General features: G+C 35.6%; 1 protein-coding gene across 1 annotated transcript; it reads left to right on the top strand.

Moving 5' to 3' along the window:
* Positions 1-1,166: 1,166 nt before the first annotated feature.
* Positions 1,167-17,344, top strand: LOC142356489 (uncharacterized). The gene is made up of 5 exons (XM_075408384.1): positions 1,167-1,331; positions 2,273-2,547; positions 16,189-16,267; positions 16,539-16,824; positions 17,127-17,344. The coding sequence occupies exons 1-5, from the start codon at positions 1,193-1,195 to the stop codon at positions 17,212-17,214; spliced, it is 867 nt and encodes a 288-aa protein (XP_075264499.1). The 5' UTR covers positions 1,167-1,192; the 3' UTR covers positions 17,215-17,344.
* The last annotated feature ends 2,319 nt before the right edge of the window (positions 17,345-19,663 follow it).

The raw sequence follows: 19,663 nt of genomic DNA on the forward strand, positions 1-19,663 counted from the left end.
ATATATATATATATGTATGTATAAATAAACACAAGATTTGTTACCGCCGCACGCTTCATTTGAATTTTCCGAGGAACTTAAAATTATCTTCATTTAATTCACTGAAGATAATGAGGCTACAGGCAATTAGTTGCATTTGTTTTTATTATTCTTTAATTTCTACATATGTTTGTGACGTTTCCATGCAGAAACAGTTTCACCAAGCGATTAACAGTGAAAAACACTTGCTTAATTTAGTTTTCTGGAAAAGATATTGATGAAAAGGGGCCATTTGCTAGTAAAGCATATTTGTTTTTATGTCAAGCTAATTTTATGTTGGCCATAAGACGTTATTGTTTTGTGCTCAAAAGTTCTTTTGTGTTCTTTCCAAAACTTCACCAAACAGTTCGTTTTTTTCCTCGACGGAGAACATTTTAACTATTTTTAAAAGTTTTTTCTTTGTTCATGCTTTTGATACACTTTGTTCAGAACCCTGAAATGGGCGATGCTTGTCTTGATCGGTATTTTGTTCACTCGATTGTATCGTAGACTTTGTCCTGCCACGATGTGTTTACGCTTTATTACAATTTCCATTTCAAATAGCTGCAGAATTTGACTGCTGTTTTAGTCACCCAGCAGAATTAAATGACAGAAAAAACAAGGGATAAGGTTTTAGGGCGTTAAATTTCTGTAACCTTCCTTATACCATAGTTACCGTCAGTTTTTGAGGGACTCTTTTCCTTCTTTTCCTTTCCTTTGATTTTTTTTTTCGTTGTTTTTTCCACTTATCCATCACAACTGCTATTGAAATTAATACTTGTTCTAACTGTATGAAATTACAGTTATTTGCGTACATACTGGGCAGCTATTATTTGACATCCTTCGAGGCAATAGTCATCATCAATAAACTGTGGCGGCTCCGTTTGGTGCGATAAAAATGTTCTTGATTTCCTAAGAATTTATTGAAAAAAAAAACGTTACTATTAGGGTTCCTAGGCCTTCTCAAATCCAAAGACTCTAAGCGCTTTTTTGTTATGCATTTTTTCGAACAAACTGTAATAATACTCAATATATTTTTGTCGGGTTAAAACTGATGTTCAATTTATTCCAATTTTGATCCTTAGGTCAATGTGCTCTCAGTCCGGTTATTTCCTGGCTCTTTTTCAGAGTTTTGACCCACGTATTAACAAGGGCTGTTCTTTTTATCAGCTACATGAATTTGAACACGAGTGCGGAGTATGAATTGACAGTGAATGTGACGTCATATATGGAGTGTGACGTCACAGGCGAGACTCCAGTTAGGGAACTGTTGAGTGACACATCTGTTCAGACAACTCTACACGCATGCACAGGTGGGTTTGTTTTCAGAAAGTCGAAGGAAAAAATGAAATGAAATTGATTGCCAGTATCAAAAAGCACCCGGAAACGATCCATAGAGGTCCACGATGTACCGCTTTCGTAGTGCATTTAACAAATTTAGATAAATATTTAGATAATGTTAGTTATGATCCTTTGTAATATATGTTCCTTAAACAGTTTTTTTATTTATTAAATGAACCAGGCAAAGAATTCCTCTTTTTACGCTGAGATAAAATAAGTATTGAGCGAAAAGAGTTAAAAAAACTTGTACCAATTGACCGGGATGAGCAAAATAAAACTTACAAAATGGTGAGAGGAAGAAAAGGTAAGTCAGTAACACTACAATTAAATCTGGCGCTTTCGAAAATTTCCCGCCAAAAATAAAATCAAATCTGGAGCGACATTTCGTTGATCGTTTTTTTTGTTCCATTTCCATATCACTCATCGATTAGGGTGCTGACTTTCTGAGTTATTTGGGGGCACAAAGGAAAAATATCCGTTAATAGCAAATCTTGGAGTGCATTGACAACCAAAAACTTGCACCCACCCCCTCCAAGAGTTTTTGACCCCCGCTTACAAATTATGTGTTGTTATATAGTACATTGCAATGTAAAATAATAGGACGTGCCCTCTAACGTGCGAGGGGGGGGAGTTATATGTCCAATTAGCCGTGAGATAGAGCCGGAAACTTTACTATGAAACACTTAAAATTATATCTTTGAGGGATCAGCTGCACCCTGAACGAAAATGGGATCTTTTCCGTTTGTGCCCCCCCGTACGGTAAGCACCTCCCAGTTACAGAGCACGTGCCATTACATAGTAAATCATTATGTAAAATTATTGCACGTGTGGCTGGGGGAGCAAATAATCTGCACCCACAAAGCTGGGGGGGGGGGCACAAACGGAAAAGATCCCGAAAATATTACATTTCTAGCGCCTGCGACTCCAAACCTAATGAGGAACGACCAAACAGCAGATTCGATTTTTGTGGCAACCGTCTCTATCCCATCTGGCATCGTATCTCGACTTCAGCTCCTAATCAACAGAGAGTTGATCTCTCACCCCACGAGTGCGGGAGGAGTGTTCACGCGCATTGATCCATTGGACGCTTCCAAGTTCTACTTCTACCCCACTGATTTGAATGTCCAGAGTCCGAACTACATAGCACAGTTCGATAGTTTGGATGAAAACGAGTTCTACTCTTTTGAGGTTTAGTATAAAAACGTTTCAGTTCACACTTTGGTCATTTCATTTCTGAATCATGAACAAACAGAGAAAACGAAACGTGAATTAACTTGAGCTTTCCAATGGATAGTCTGATAGTAAGGATAAGAACCATCCCCTCCCCTCACCTCAGTGACATTTAAGACCCCCGATACTTTGCATTGTTATGTAGCGCCTTACGTGTCTCTCAACAGCGAGCAGCTAAAACCAGAAAGTAGCTGAAATTTAGTCAATTAATTGTAGTTCTATCACTCACTCATAAAACCTCTGTGAAGTGCGTTGGTCTTATTTTCCTCATGTCAACGTTTTTGCCCTCTACTGACTTACTTAGTCGTACCCCGGAGGTTGGTGACAGAGTAAATCAGCGCTGAATCAGTATAGAGACATTCTGTTTTATAGGATGGCCAGTACTCGAGTACTGGCCATCCTAAAAAAAACAGAATGTCTTTATACTGATTTTTGATTTTCTATACTGATACGGGCCAGTCTTGATTTTTGAATAAAATTTACTCCATGAAAATTAATATGCTCAGCTTAACTCCCGCCATCAAGGTTTGCTTTATATTCGAACTTCAGCGCGTGAACTTGTAATATTTAATTTGCGTAGCAAGGCGTAACCACTAAGCTAAATGGGCTTTAGGGTAATTGCTTAAAAACCAGCTTATATAAAAATAGTGTGTATAAGTATTTACCAGTTATAAAATACAAAAGTATGACATTACTCTGTTCAGACTTAATTTTGGGGTACGAGTAATTTTCAGACAGTACAGGATAAGTTTAGCCTGGGCTAACTCCATGACCTCAATATAATCATAATAAAGAAGAACTGCACATAAACGTGCTTAAAATATACTGGAGATGCAATGTGTCAGAACTGAATTAAATTTTTACAATTCAAATGTGCTGTTTCAGCGCTGATATGCTCTGAGACTCAAGACAGTACGCTCGTAAAGGCGATATCAATTGTCAGTGTAATAGAGATTACCAAATATAAGTGAGAATATAGTTCTTGGAGGATTATGGCACATAGAACTCAGAGTCGGGGGATCTTTAAATCGAGAATCTTATTACACCTTACGTTTTGTTTCACGAGGTATATGAAGACAAAGTTTTTGAAAAACCGAGCAAATTATGTTACCAAAAATACAAGAAATGGATAATTTCAAATTTTTTTGCTCATTAAATTGAACCTCCATATTTGGAATAGTCAAACAAGTTGTTTTTATGGTCAGTTGTGATAATCAATTCTTCCTGAGTTGTGATTTGACATGATTGAGCAAATTTTAATATGTTGTATACTTGCTTCCGGGAAGTTTTCACAGAAGTTTGTCTTACGTTATTTAAGAATTTGTTTTTCTTTGATTACTGTGTGAAAAATCAGCGCTGCTAATGATAAATTTTTCGACCAAAAAAACAGACCGACTGAAATTGAGCGTAATAGTCAATGGGTTGGATTTCAGTCAATGAGGTTGGTGTGCAAACAATATGAAGAGGACTTGTTAGGGGCGTTGTTCGCGACAGGATCAGTGTAATTAATTTGCAAAAAAAACAAATTTCAGACAAATTCCTCAATTTCAAAGTTGTTTGATTTTGATTCTTTTTAATATGAAAACTGGCAAAAATCTACTAAAAACAAAAGCCTTTAATGAACATGACATAGGGATCATTTGCTTGGAACAGTTTGGACATAACTATTGAAATTATAATTTTAATTGTTTAAATCATGAAAAGATATACGTACCTCAATCCACGTGCTGATTTACATCTTGGTTATTTACGAAATGAGTGAATACAACAAGAAGCTAACACGTGCTATTTATACTAGATTTGTCCACAACTTTTCATATTGTTATGTGTGATGTATTGACCCTTGATCTTTTAAAGAAGCATATTATCATAGTAAATATCTAGTAAAGATTGGATGTCATCAGAAGTCATGAAAGTTATAAATTTCTGGTGATCACCATGAATGTAAAAGTGCGGTAATTTGGGGTAATATATAGGGAATGAATTTTGTGTTAATCGTCACAGTTGTCAACAATTAAATCTAAATTAACTATTCGATTACAAGAATTGACTCTGCGTTCCCATTAGCCGATAGGCTATGGGCCCAGAGCTTTTCTAAGTTAAGTAATCAACCCCCATCTTGTATATAAAAAACATTGTTGCTGCGCCTCTTTGCTACAGTAGAGGATCGCTGAATTCACGGGGGGGGGGGGGGGGGTGGAAGACAGAGGTGACAAGGAGAGACAAGCCTTGTAGTCAAGAAGTGGCCAAGTGAAGGAGCAATAATAGCAATTCATGAGAAGCTTGTGTAGTTGATTGGGGAACTTCAGTTCGGGAGTTGGAAGCGTGTGTAGCTGGTTGGGGGATTTCAATTGTGGAGTCGGAAGCTTGTGTAGCTGGTTGGGGGACTTCATCTGTGGAGTCAAGATTTCGTGTACCTGTTTGGGGGATTTTAATCTTGGAGTGGTAAGTAAGTGCAGCTAAGCAGTGGTTTCTGCTTGTGAGGCGTAGGAGCTTTTTGTGGGGATCCTTAGGGAGCGCGGAGGTTTAATTGAGTGACAGAGCGGTCGAGGAACCAAGATTGTTTAGTATACCTGAGAACTTCTCAGCTTAAACATCTATTTCATTTCCAATTGTGTGTAAGCTGTGCTTCTGTAAGATACCAGTTTGGTCGAAAGACATATAAGTTGGTGGTAAAACATTTCTTAAATAGGACTAGGAGTAGGGTTCGAGTGCATTATCCTCGGAGTGTGTTGGTATCCTCATCGTGCTTAATCGCGGCAGAAAAACCCTGGCTCAATGTCAATGCCCTCTTTTTGATTTTGTCAAGGATACTACAGAACTTAAACAGAACACCAACTTCTATATTAATTTTGTCGACCAAACTCTTTTTGCTTATTTTTTTGTTTCTCTAGCAAGTGCTACCATAACACAACAAGTGCTAACCTGGTGCTATAAAGCATTTTTTGACACACAAACATAAAGAATCACCGCTTCGTCGTCATATAACAAAGCCACCAACATGCAACAGATTCAAAAACGTTGTAGAAAGGAAAGGAGTTTTGATATAAGTCCAAACAAGATTTTTTCACAGCCCGACACTTTTTATGAATAAATTTTTACCTTGAGCAGTACTAGCTTAGAAAAATAAAGGACAGGGTTTTTGGGGCAGCATAAGTCTTTGGTTCAGTAGGGAACAATTAAAGTTAAGTGTTAGTTTGAGACAAACGGAAATTAAACGTAACTAAGGCAGGCCTAACAATGAGCTCACAAACAAGAAAGATTGATATTCAGCGGGCGTGAAGATGATTTCTTGTAATTTGCTGAACGGTTTGAGGCCCGTATGTACACTTTAAAACTTGGCAAATTTCTAAGTGGAGAAGCTACCTATCTAGATTATGTGCAAGCTGTTAGAAATTCCTCTTCGGACGTGCAACGCAGGCAAGCTATAGAAAAAGGTCGGGAAGAATTAGAAGAGAAGATGAAGACTTTGTGGTGCGAGTTAGTTCATCAGTTTGTGGTGCGACACTACATCAGTTTTTTTTCTTAGACCACATAAGGGTGATAGCACTAGATCTTGGGATGTACTGTGTAAGCGCTTCAAAAGTTTCGATAGACCTCAGCTACATATATTGATAGCACAATTAACGAGTCTTAGGAAGATTTCAAGAAAGAGTATAATAGATTATCTCACCAGGACAGATGATATGCAAAACAATTTAACACTAGTGAATTAAGGAATCAATGAAAAATGTTTGTCTCAATAATCCTAGAAGGACTTCCGTAGGAAAATGAAAATTATGCAACACTCGTGAAGTACAGCAAAGACGAGAAAATTCTAGAGGAAATTAAATGAGACCTGGTAAACTTCGATAATGAAAATGTAAAAACAAAAACAGAGAGCGTATTCTTTAATAAAAACGGAAATATTTCAACTGCCAGATAGCTAAGTTTTGTAGAAAAAAACAAAAATCTGAGAAAAAGTTTGTAAGTCAAAGCCGGAGAACCAATCAGAAAGGCTTGCAAAAATTAATTGAGGAGCAGAATTTAGAAGGAGAAGAAGAGACCTTTTCTTTCTTTCAAACTTCACAAAAACAACTTCGCAAATGAGCTAGTTTTGGACTCAGGTGCTACCAGTCATATGATTAACGAGAAAGTTTATTGATAGATTTAGACAAGGAGTATTCTGGTACCATCACTAATGCAAACAGCAGTAAAAGTTCAATTAGTGGGAAAGGAACAGTTGAAGTCAGAGTTTTGGATTCCTGGTGTTCAGAAAAAAAAATAAGAATAAGTAATGCGTTGCTCGTTCCCAACAATACAAGGAATCTGGTATCAGTTTCAAAACTTAGAGCAACAGGCAATGGGGTCTTCTTTGGTAGGACTTTAAAAATACGAACTAAGAACGGAACAATTTTCCCTTTTGAGGAAAGAGACAGTTTGTTTATCTAGAACAACATTGACTATTAAACAACATCAGAGCAGTGCAACTTAGCAAATGGAGATCCCCTTAGTTTGTGGCATAAGCGTTTGGGCCATAATAATATTGAGGATATTTACAAACTAAAAGATCACGCAGTAGGACTAAAACTTAGCGAGCAAAACTTAACAAACTGTTAATCATGCCAGCTAGTAACAAGTAAATCAAAGAAACTTCCAGTACCAAAATACTCAGGAACAAGAGCAAGCGAAGACTTAGAAATTGTCCATACTGACATTTTATGGGGCCAATCCAACCGGAAGCGGTCGATGGCCACATGTATGCAATAGGGTTCGTGGATAGTCTTAGCAGATATCAGAAATGTTGCTTTTTGAGGCCAAGGGACGAGGCCATTGAAAAAGTTGAACAGTTCTTTACAGACATAGGACAACCAGGAACCTTAGTTTGTGACGGTGCAAGGGAATATGTCTCAAATGACATAAAACAATTATCTAGACAAAAAGGTGTTAGAATTGAGTTCTCGGCACCGCATTGGGGGACAGTCACCCCAAAGGCTAGATATCTTTTAGAGCAGTCAGGTTTGGAAAAAGAGTATTGGCCTTATGCACTTAATATGGCAAGTGAGATTAAAAATTTTTCTTTCCATTCGGGTATTCAAAAGACACTTTTTGGGGCAAGTTACAAGCAGAAACATAACTCAGAATCTATCAAAGTGTTTGTTGTTCGGCTCTCGTTCATGCTGAAACAAAAAATTTTCGAGGTAAGATTGATCGAACTTCTTAAAAAAGAATGTTCTTGGGGTCTTCAGACAATAGTACAACTTAGCTGGTAAGTATTCCAAATGACAAAGGGATCTTTAAAGTTAGAAAGTCTCTGTTGTAACTTTTATTGAAAACGAAATGCTTATTGAAGTTAGAGAAATGAAGGCGTAGATAGTCAACAAGCATCAGTCAGATGGTGATAGAGATTGAAACCCGATAGCTTTTCTTGGTGAAATTGTGAACAAAGAATTACTACCTAAGTCAGTTGATGAAGCAATTAGGGATAAAAACTCGTACGAAGCAATAAAATTGGAATACCACTAATTATTGGAAAACGAAGTTTGGGAATTGGTAGAGAAAAAAAAATAAACCAATTGGTAGGCGCTGGCACTTTGCTCTTAAGTTTGGTTCTAGCGGGGAGATAACAAGGTATAAGGTAAGATTTGTAGCTAAAGGGTTTAACCAATTTCCCGGTCGAGATTTTAACAAAACGTATTCACCAACAACACGCCTCTCAACAATTCGAGTACTGATAAGCTACGAAGCCTTTAAAAACACCGAGTTGAAACAAATGGATATCAAAAGAGCATACTTGAATGCTGACATCGAAGAAGAAATCTTCAAGCAACAGCCCGAAGGGTTCGAAGAATTTGACAAGCAAGGCAGTTCAGTAATTTGTTTGCTTTAAATTTTGTATGGATTAAAACAGTCCGGCAGAAATTGGTAATAAACAATTAAAAATTTTCTGGGCCAATTAGGTTTCACAGCGGCAATTTAAGATGAGTGCCTTTTTATGAAGAAAGGTGAAAATGGTACAGAGGGAATACTATGTCTTTGGGTAGATGATATGGTGATGTCAGGATTTCAGAAAGACTTTTGTGAAAATTTTAAAAATAAAGTTCGTGAGCAATTTCAAATTAGTAGTTATGGAGATTTTAATTGGTTCTTAAATATAATAATTGAGAAACCAGAAAACGAAATAAAACTAAGTCAAGAAAGTTATGTAGAAAAAATGCTAGAGAAGTTTAACAAGAGCGAATCGAAGACACTGGAAGCACCAATAGATGTTAGCCTGAAACTGTCAAAATTAGATTCACCAGAATTAGGCGCAGCAATGAGCATAGAGAAATTCAATGTCACTATAGGGGTATAGTGGGATGCCTAAATTATCTGGCATTAACATGTAGATCATATATTTTTTAGCTAAATTATTAAATTCTTTTTTTTTCGAAATTCTGGAAAGCGACATTGGAACGCTGCAAAAGGGTGTTTAAGATGGTTTTCAGAAAAAGTGAAAAAACTGGAGTTAACAGAATTTGCAGACTCTGATGGGGCAGGCAACATGGACAATAGAAAAAGTACTAGAAGTTTTTGTTTTAAACTTAACAATAGTTCAGGTGCCATCAGTTCAACTAGCAAGTTACAAAAGTGTGTATCTACTTCAACAGCCGAAGCTGAGCTCATTGCCGTAGTCGAGGCAAGTAAAGAAGCAGTGCTTTTAGTAAACCTATTACGAGAATTAGATTTAGAAATCCAGCAGCCAGTAAACGTCTCTGTAGACAATCAAGCTTGAATTGCTTTAAGTAAAAATTCTATGAATCACGGAAAGACATAGCACTTTGCATTAAAAGTGCGCTTTGTTCGGAATTCAGTCGAAAGTAGACTATTAGAGCTGAACTATTTGCCTACCGATCACATGCCGGCAGACACACTCACAAAAGCATTGTGAAGGACCAAAATATCCCTTTTTCGTGATGTTCTTCTCGTAACAAACACCTAACATGATAGGAGGAGTAATGAGACTATAATGTTAATTGTTTAAAAAATGAAAAGATTTACGTACCTCAATCCACGTGCTGAACTACATCTTGGTTATTTATGAAATGAGTGAACACAACAAGAAGCTAACAAGTGCTATTTATACTAGATTTGTCCCCAACTTTTCATATTGTTATTTGTGATCTGTTGACCCTTGATCTTTTAAAGAAGTAAATTATCATAGTAAATAGCTAGTAAAGATAGGATGTAATGAGAAGGCATGAAAATTATAAAATGCAGGTGATGACCATGAATGAAAAATTGCTGTAATTTGGGGTAATAAATAGGGACTGAATTGTGTTAATCGCCACAGTTGTCAACCATTATTTCTAATTTAACTATTCGATTATAGGATTTGTCTCTGCGTTCCCATTAGCCGATAGTAAGCATGATATGTCTGGGACGGCCTGGAAACTCCCATTTGTGGACAGCGAACTTCTCGACCTTCGTTTTGATCACCTTCTACCATTTAAATTATAATTGGTCTTTTAGATTAACCGCAATTGCCGCGTCTTCTTAAATCAAAAATAAAAATAGGGCTCCATGGCTCCATACACTTTTGAAATCAATTTAATCTCATTTACACTTATTCGACAAACCACTGTATTCGTTCGGGATTTGGAGGCGTTGAAAAAATTATAACAGAAAAGTGAATCAAGCACAGTTAGTTTAATTGAATAGCAACAAACATGGATCTGTCAGTGCATTCGTTACTTTCTCAGGATTTTTCATTTAGCGGAACCTTTGAGAAATTGAGATTAAGTTCAATAAATATTAACTCACTGAATGTTTACAGACCTCAAATAATTACAGATATGTCAAACCAATTCTGGCTAGAAGAAGTTGCGTTATACTTCGAAAAAAAGTAAAACAGGTGTTAAAAGTGAAAAATGATTGATAAGCTTGAAATTTGGCTTTTTTCGACTCTGTAACTTTTCAAAAATCACTCTAACCCGCTTAGATTACAACGGATGATAGCAGACATCGCAAAAACTCAATAAAAAACTTAGTGTCATCAGATTGATTGCCTGATAAATTTAGTGGACTTCGGCAAAAGACCAGTTCTTATATTAATATGTGTATTTTAATACTTAAGGCCTTAAAATCATTTTTACGGCCAACTTACATATCAATAAGTAAAAGAACTACTAGTAAATTGTTCTTATTGTTTCAAACGGCAATAATTTTCTCCAGTCAAATTATATTAGAGGTATTCAAGAAAAATTTTGCAATATTTGGGTCTTCGACTCAATCTAAATGGCTGCAAATGCACTAAATTTTGAAATCCCTTATTTGGTCTTCAATGCTATTTTTTGAAAAAACATTTTTTAGGGGCAGTTCAGTACTTCAGAGAACTTTCAGGGTACTATGGTTCTCTAGAACATTAAAAACACCAAACGATTCGTATCTGTTTTCTTTTCCCGTTTTCGTTTTGAGGAAGCTACGCAAACTAGCTAATAAGTGCTCTGGTACTCGTAACGGTTTGAGAAGTTTTTTTACAATTAAAGGAATTTGAATTGTATTGGGGCGCTCCCTTTTTTACTACTCGAAGAGGAGTATTGGAGAAGTCCTTTTCTTAATCAATTTTATTGGAGTGATTTTTGAAGCGGGAAATGGAACGCGTGAAAAAATTTGGAGTGATTTTGGTGTTGAACAGAAGTGAAGAGTGGAGCGAAAAAAGAGTGGTTTTTGTTCACACCGCTGTTTTTGAGAGAGCGAGAAATTGATGTGTGAAAAAATTTTCTCTAAGCGAGCGAAATTTTTTTGTTCACGTGCGGCTTCTAAAAGCAGTTTTTATTTGCAACTTTTGATGGTTATGAGGTTTGATTATGATATTGTATTAGTTTTAGGCTTGTTTTGATAGGAATTGAAGGTATCAAATAGTTAATTTGAGTTTAATGCTAATTTGGAGGTTTTTGATCAGTTTTGCTGATTTTTAGACGAAATTTAATGATTTTTGATTGTTTTTTTGTTTTAATGCTCTCTTAGGAAGACTGACAGAAAAATTGAGAAAATTTGAACAATTTTTCTCATTTTTTTGCAGTTTTTCTGTTTTTAAAATTCTTTTATTGCTCTAATTGCAAAAGAACTTTACTCGGCTTTAATTTTCCCTGTACTATTAAAAAAACTCATTAAGTTTTCCTGGTTTTTTTTGTTCAATTTGTTTGTGAATGCCGTTTCTTTTCTTCCTTATTTTTTTATGGCATTTGTGGAGGTTCAAGGTTCACAATAGTTGTTCTAGTTGTTTAGTCAAAAGTATGGGCATTTTTATACTTCGAGTCATTTCCGGAATTCTTTCGGCTATGTTTTTTTAAGATCTGTTCACACACTTTCATGATTTTTGAAGTCAAATTGGAGTAGTGATTTTGGTCACGCCGAAACAGGAATGGAGCAAAAAAGCGAGTTGTTTTGCGGCGTGAAATTTTTTTTCTCCAATTTTAAAGTAGAGCGAGAAAACAATGTTTGACCTAAAATTCGCTTTCTCGCTAGTGGTTTTTTGTTCACATGCGGCAATTTCACTTTGGTTTTTACAGTTTTTTCAATTCTTTGGATCGGATTTTTTTCTAAATTGTTTTCCCAATTCCCTCATAGTCCGTTTCAGGTCTAGTTTTTTGTTTAGTCAATGAAAATTCTTTGAATTGTACGTCAGGACTTGTCCTGCTATGTTTTTTTTTTAAATCCGAAACAAGTAAATTAAACTGACCACTTGGTTGTTGTTACATGTAAGAAATTTGTTAATCAAATATTATTATTTTCTAATTCATAACAAACTAAGGTTCGGTTTTCTTAAAATAGTTTAATAAAAATCTGTTTGAATCCTGCAACCCTTCTGTCTATTGGAACTCTTTCGTGACGTTTAAGCATTTCCGCTGTTTTAAATATATGGTCACCTAAGGTCTGAAAGACATTTGTTCATATTTTTGCCGCATAATAATTTTAAAAGGTATAAAGCTTTCACCCAGTATCCAATATTTCGCACTTCTTGGTTTGCAATCAAACAACACAATCTTTTGGCTACAAGAAAAACAAACAGTAGTGTTGGTGTGCATCGGTGCAGCAAATAGAAATCTACGATTTGTTCAACAAACTTTTGAAATTATTAAAACTATTTTTCTTTTGAGAAAAGTTGAACATAAACTATTAATCACTCTGAACATTTTCTGATTTTCAGTGAGCTCATTTATCACGTAAATTGAAGTACTGAATTTGTATCCCACGTATGCAAATTCATTTATACATTTGCGTATCACATAATATCAATTAACTTTTTGTTCCGACCCCTCTTGAGGGAGAGGAACTATATACTCAAATGGTTTTCTTTTGTTCAGACAATTTTGACCGATCGATATAATCATCGTAGAGAGTTGAGACTGGTATCATTAGGAAGCTCGTCCAGCTTAGAATATGGAATTAAAAAGATTTTTTTAAATTTCGTTTTTACAGGGAGTTATTGAGGTTTAAACTTCAGAGAAAAGTAGAGTGACATCCGTTGTTTTTAATCACATTTTCCGGAATTCTTCTCTAAAATTTCGTCAATTTTGCTAAAAGTTGTTAAAATTTTGAAGAAAGAATACTGTCCACTATTATTATGTAAATGTTTTTGTCAAAAATTTTGGCTAAATTTTTACAAATTTAGAATTTTTCATCAAAAACAGCACGAAAAAAAGGTTCTTTAGTCCACTTTGATTAATTTTCCCGGACGTACACACCGAAGTCCACTAAAACAGTCTTTGTAGACTCAAAAAGGGGCTATTACTACATCAACTTCCATTGACAGTTCTCTGTAATTAAAACTCTGCCGTTTTTGCTAACTTTACTCGTTGATTATCAAAAACGCAGCGCTAATTTTTGATTTTTTAACTGACAAATTATATTTACTTATAAAAATCGAAATTATAAGTGTTCCTAAAGGGCGAACAGAATTAGCAGGTCTCGTTTTGGACTAATCTTGGACCGTTAAATTCCAAAAAGAAGTCGGATTGTAGTCAGTCGGTCTTTTTTAAAAAAAAACGATTTTTTTTTATATTAGTTAAAGAACAAAACATTTCAAATCAAATCTCAGTATTGATAGATCCAATTGGTTTCCTAATCAACACCAAATTAAAGCACCTAGTTTTGACTTTTAGAAACGATATCATATAGTCATTTTGACTATTAAAAAATTAGATTTTCAAACAAAAATAGTGGCTTATTGAACTTTGTCTGTACTTTTTTCTTAATTTGATCAACTTTTAGCTTAGTGTCAGCAAAGTCAGCGTCTTATTTCTGCTAATTTAAAATTTAATATCTATTGCGGTTTTACGCCTTAAGATATGGTTTTCTGGCTCTGATACTACTGGCTTTCACATTTTTTTTTATTTTTATTTTTTTGCCCATTTTTCACGCTTTCTAGTTTTGTCACGGTATCAACTGATTGACAGTTCACATATCACATTTTTGGCGTGCAAAATAAGGCACAATTGAACATTTTAAAATCTTTAAAGATATAAATTATGGTTTTAATGGCTTTGACACTACTTTCTTGACGAATGTAACTGATTTTCTTAATTTTGTCCTTATTAAAATTTTTTTTTTAACTTGTCGTTTTAGTCGTATGAAATTTCCTGTATAATAAAAAGTCTCATTGCATTTTAATGCAGGAAAAAGTGAGCCTATAGCTTGCTGTTAGTAGATGGCTGCTGGCTTTCATGACTTTGAAACAATTGTTTTCAAAAACAAAAAACACTTTACAACTTCGCAATTTTTTCTGTTTATTGTATTTTTGTTAGCTAGTCTCGTTTATTTTAGATCAAATATGACAGTATTGATGTCATGAGAAGGTGTCAAATGGGATTGGTGTCACAAATTTTTTATATTTTTAAACAAATCATTGTGACTTTACTGGCTTAGACACGGGCTTAGACCAGTAAAGTCAGAAATCGTTATGACTTTACTGGTTTATCAAAAATTTACTTTCATCAGGTAAATTTTTGATTTTTGACATACTTGACGTTTTTTTTTGCAGACGTAATACATATTCTGGATAATTGCACGTCTCATGGGCTTCCTTTGGACGAATGAACGAACTTATTTAATTATTTTTTTTAATTAATGACTTTAATGACTTTGGAATTAATTCTGTTCAAAAAAACTATTACTTAATTTTGCCATTTTTCCTTTTCGTCTACTTGTTACCTAATCTTATTAATGAGAGATCACATACTAGATTATGGGTGTCGGACATATACTAGATTATGGCTGTACGAAGAAGGCGCATTCAAACATAATTTGAGGGCCAAAAAATGGCTTTATGGCTTCGAGAGCGTTTTCTGGCAAGTTTCAATTGAATTTTTGTTTGCTGTCTTTTTGTTGTTCATTTTAACCGCATAAAAAATTGAATAAGAACAGATCGTAATGCCCTACTATAGAAGCATTGGTAATCGTAAACCTATGGGATATATTAGTTGATTTCTAATGGTTTTCATTACTTTGAAATTAATTGTTTTTAAAAAAATAATCGAACTTTTAACTTTTTTGTTTTTGTTATCTTTTGTCTCATTGTTAGCAAGCCTTAGTATGGAGTGGTCCCATATCTTTTTTGGCGAGTTACAAGTTATTTTGTTTATTTTCAGTTTTATCTGACGCTATGTTGACTTTGTGATTAAGTTTTGTTTTTTTTTAAACGGACATTAAAATTTTGATGTAATTAATGTATGTTGCTGTTGTTTGATTTTGCTGTTCGTCTTATCTCGCCTTCCGAATATTATTGTCTCATTAATCTAGTGCATCATATTTAACTCCACTGTGTTATTTGCTTTGGAGGCTACCTTTTCGTAGACCATATGTTCATACTTTTTTTTGAAAAATACTTGATTTTTTGGGTTTTTCTATCTGTTCCTCATTTGGTAGATAATTATTCCAAAGTTGTGGATGAGTGGGGTCGGAACCTTATGTGGAATCGCACATTACCGAGTTCCTCAATCAAATCTGCTTATGTTCAGCCATCTCCAGGCCAAAATGTCAGTTGAAGAGACCCATCCAGGCTATTAACAGCTATGATCAAATTTTGGCTCAAATAATGTCCTGATGTGTTTACGTTTTTGTTCATTTCTGCGCATGGTCAGATTCTGCCTCGTTCATTTTGTCTGTCGTCTTTTTGACTCAATCATCCAAAGGGGGTGCGTTTTCGCCTTGATCGTTTTAATGTTGTGCATTTTTCACTCGTTCAAAAACAAGTGTGATCAGATCTTGAACCAAAAAACTTTAGCTGCTGTAACTAGACCTTATTTCATCAGAAAATATCTAAATATTTGCATATATGAGTATTAGAAAAAATGAATATTAAGAATTAAATTCTACAAATTTGGAGGGTTTTAAGATTGGATGTAAGCGCTGACACTACGTTTGCAGATAATGTAGTGTGCAAGTAAGACTTACCGGCGCAAATTTTTCCAAAAATTGATGATCTCGTTGCGTTTTTTTATGGTCTGACCATAAGCAACGAGGATCTCGACCTGGGTTACCGTCACTATAGTTATGAAATTTCAGGAAGCATTTTTTAACGAATTGTCATTCATACAGGTACAGAAAATATTATTAATAACCTTTTTCTTTTTTCAGATCTCTGCAATATATGACGGCGTGTCCTGCCCTTCCACTTTCTCCAAATCCTCCAAAATATTCTATAGACACTCAAAAGGTAATAATCATCGCTATAATTATCAATTCTTGGAAAAATTACTCATTATATTAATGATTGACATTAATTGATATATTGTTCATTTTTTGTTTCGAATTACATATATGAGTATTTATTGCGTACAGAAGTATCTACAATCGAATTGAGAAAGAGTACACTGTTACATATCTAATGAATCTGTTCTCAATTTCCTCATTTTTTTGAGAAAAAATGTAGTACTATTTGTTTTTAGAATCGTAACCATCAAGTACTTGAAAAGCTATTTTTTTAGCTACGCTGATTTTGGGTTTGGCACAGAGTCAAGCATATGTAGCCATCGTGGGTGCAGTAGCCGGAGTTGTTTTGGTAACAATTCTAGCCATATACTTCATGAATGGTAAATTTTTGGCAGCTAAAGCAGCCACATCTGTGGCACCCGTGTATCAAGTCAGCAACCGAGTGGAATTTATGCGCCCGAAAAGGGGAAAGGTGGAGTACCCGCAGCCAAAAGAGGAGCGCGTGAAGAAATTTGAACGGCCGGTGACAGCAGCTTCTTTTTCGAGTGCAGTCGCGTCCACGTAAGATGTCTGCATACAAAATGACATCAAAAAATTGTTCCTAAAAAGCTGTCAAATATCGGATCTTTTAATTTTGTTTCGGCCCCCAGTGTCTTTTAATGACCCCCTTACAAAATATGAGTTGTTGTTACATTTTATTCACGTTAAACAATTCTATTGTATTCAAAAATAGATGCGCCTCCACTAAGCTGGGAGGGGGCGGGGTTGGGGGGGGGGGGGGGGGGGGAGGGTGGGGGGTTGGTTGAATATTGACTCTCTGACTCTCCAGCATTTTAAGATTTTGTATTTAATGTTTTTTTCAGGAGCCACCTGATACGAGAACCAACTACTGAAGTGCTGAAAAAGTTACAGCACCAGCGAAGAGGAGCATGTATTACACCAAGGAAATAATATAGCGATATATAATCCAGAAATAATATAACGATTAATCGAGACGCAAACGTCTTCTTGAACAATTTGAGAGCTTTATTTGACGTAGCTTTTAAATCAGCTAAATTAAAAACTGTTTGAGTGCACACAATTTTCGACCCATGAGAAAATAGGACTTAACTTGCGGCGACGACCTGAATGATATCGACAGTAATGCTAACACAAGCCATGAATCATCAAAATCTTGGCAGGTAATTATTTCGACATACATTTTTTTTTCGATTCGATCCTTTTAAGTTGGTAAAATATGCCAAGGTGTTTATATAAACTTACCGGTTAAAAACTTCTTGAGGTGTCATATCAGGGTGATCAAACTTGGTAAACTTACCAAGGCCTTACTACGGCACAGTATAAGTCTTAGAAAAAACGTACTAAGTTGTTGTCATTTTTACTAAAGTGCCGTTCTAAGGCCGCAATGAGGCTGCACCAAGATTAGTAAGGTACCCTCAAACATGAATTATACTGAAAACTATCGGAACACTCTCTAGTCAAGTTATAAATGGCACTTTGAGATTTTTCCAGTATGCATTGTACACTCCTTCTTTTTCATCGCGGGCTGTGGACAGGCAGTTGCGAATTTGCTGAAATAAACCATAGAAGTGCTGTTATAGTACGGCAAAAAACCGCACTTAAATAGTCCTCCGAAAAAAAACAAAACAAAGAAAACACAACAAAGCAAAACAAACGAAAGCAGAGGGGTGAAAAGTTATACCCGGTGCCAAAGAGTAGTGAAATATTAACTTGTATAAGATAAGGATTGCGTTAGGAAATATTTTGGTAATTAAATAATTTCGCTAAGGCACCGTGGAAATTTTATTACGGACTTATTGGTGCCGTACAAAGTTTGTAAGTCTTCTACGGAATCGTATAAGTCATAGTAAGTATTCAAAATTTCGTCTAAGGTGGACATAATGGGATTCCAATGGTTATACAAATTAAAGAACAACTGCAGAAAAACTGCAAAAACGAAATAGGTCATTTTCCAAGGCCAAAAACCATAGTCACTCATATCTTTCTTGCGTACTTGTCTATAATCAGAACATTCTGAGCTAATGATTGCGATGAAGCTATCCCGTAATGAGGAGTGGTAGACATTTTATTCCTCAGACAGAATATTGGCTGGGTGTCATTAAACCACTAATTATGCGCTGTAGTTTCCAAGTTTAGGCGCCAAACCAAACGTGCATATGTCCAGACCAAAGTGAACGCACCAAGGGGCGTCGTGCGTTCAAAAATAAACGGCTTGGAAAGGAAAATGAACGCTCGAGAAACTGGACAAAAGTGTTTTTGAACCCGAAATAGCCTGGTCATAGATGTCTTTGGACGCACCAAAGTGTGAACAAAGGCAAGTTTGGACGAACGAAAGTCTGAACATAGTTGACCCATGAGCGCGCAAAAAGCTTTTTTATGGAAAAAAGAATGTCAAAAACTGATAAACTCATGTTTGACCAAGCACTCCTACTAGAGTGCTCACTCAACTGAAGATTTCTTAGACGAAAAACTCAACTGATCTGAGTTCAGAACTTGCAAAACGTCGAACGCAGGAAAAGTTGCATCCAACAGTTTGCTTGTTGTCGAACAATTGCACGTCTAGAATTATGGAACATTGTGCTAAAGTTGCACAAAAGTCAAGATTCAATAACCTGGGTGGTTGGCACCCCTTCAACCTGGGGGGCTGGCTCCATCAAAACCATCACGTTAAAGTATTTTTCACTTGAAATGAAGACATTTTAAAAAAGATTCGATACAACTTATATGCATAAGAATGGAGACATGTCTGGAAATAAACACAGGAAAATCTAATCAGAGGTAACTTTGAAAGCATGTAAATTTTAACATATGGTGTTTTGAATGCACGAATCACGCGCAGATTTTTATGAACGCACGAAAGTCTGGAGATAAGATTTTTCCAACTGGGATAGCCTGCAAACAGACATATTTCGTCTGGGATGCTCTGCGCATATGGACTTTTTGTCTGGGACCTCAACCCTCAACAAGTGTTTAGAATCTCTCTACTGTTGTTTCTAACCGTAAATATGCACCTCTGAACATAATATCAATCTTTAGAGCATGAAAAGGCCCCAAGCGTCTAATTGGAAATAAGAAAACCAACACTTTAACAATAGAACACCTAGCTGTTTTAATCACTTGAGTTCGCTGGTCTCTGGGGAAATTGACAATTGTCATAACAAATATTTACCACTTAATCATCTGCAAATATCAGCTGTAACCATTTTACATAATGATGTTACAAAGATGATTATTATTAAAACTGGGATGGGTATTTGAAATGTGATTGACGTGGGTACCCTTCCAGACGTTAAACACGTAGTCTCGGTCACCCTGTGTCCAGTTAATGTCGGCAGCTGTGACCTATATGTACGTTTTGTCGAACCATGCACTGTTATTT

The sequence above is a fragment of the Convolutriloba macropyga genome, unplaced genomic scaffold, assembly GCF_964194025.1.
Source record: "Convolutriloba macropyga unplaced genomic scaffold, txConMacr16.3 SCAFFOLD_3755, whole genome shotgun sequence".
Taxonomy (NCBI): Eukaryota; Metazoa; Xenacoelomorpha; order Acoela; family Convolutidae; genus Convolutriloba; species Convolutriloba macropyga.

Bases quoted from the DNA above. Each gene is read 5' to 3' on its own strand.
- LOC142356489 (XM_075408384.1), top strand. From the start codon at position 1,193: ATGAATTTGAACACGAGTGCGGAGTATGAATTGACAGTGAATGTGACG. The intron at 1,332-2,272 runs GTGGGTTTGTTT...TTACATTTCTAG, and splicing joins AACTCTACACGCATGCACAG to CGCCTGCGACTCCAAACCTA. The intron at 2,548-16,188 runs GTTTAGTATAAA...TTCTTTTTTCAG, and splicing joins ACGAGTTCTACTCTTTTGAG to ATCTCTGCAATATATGACGG.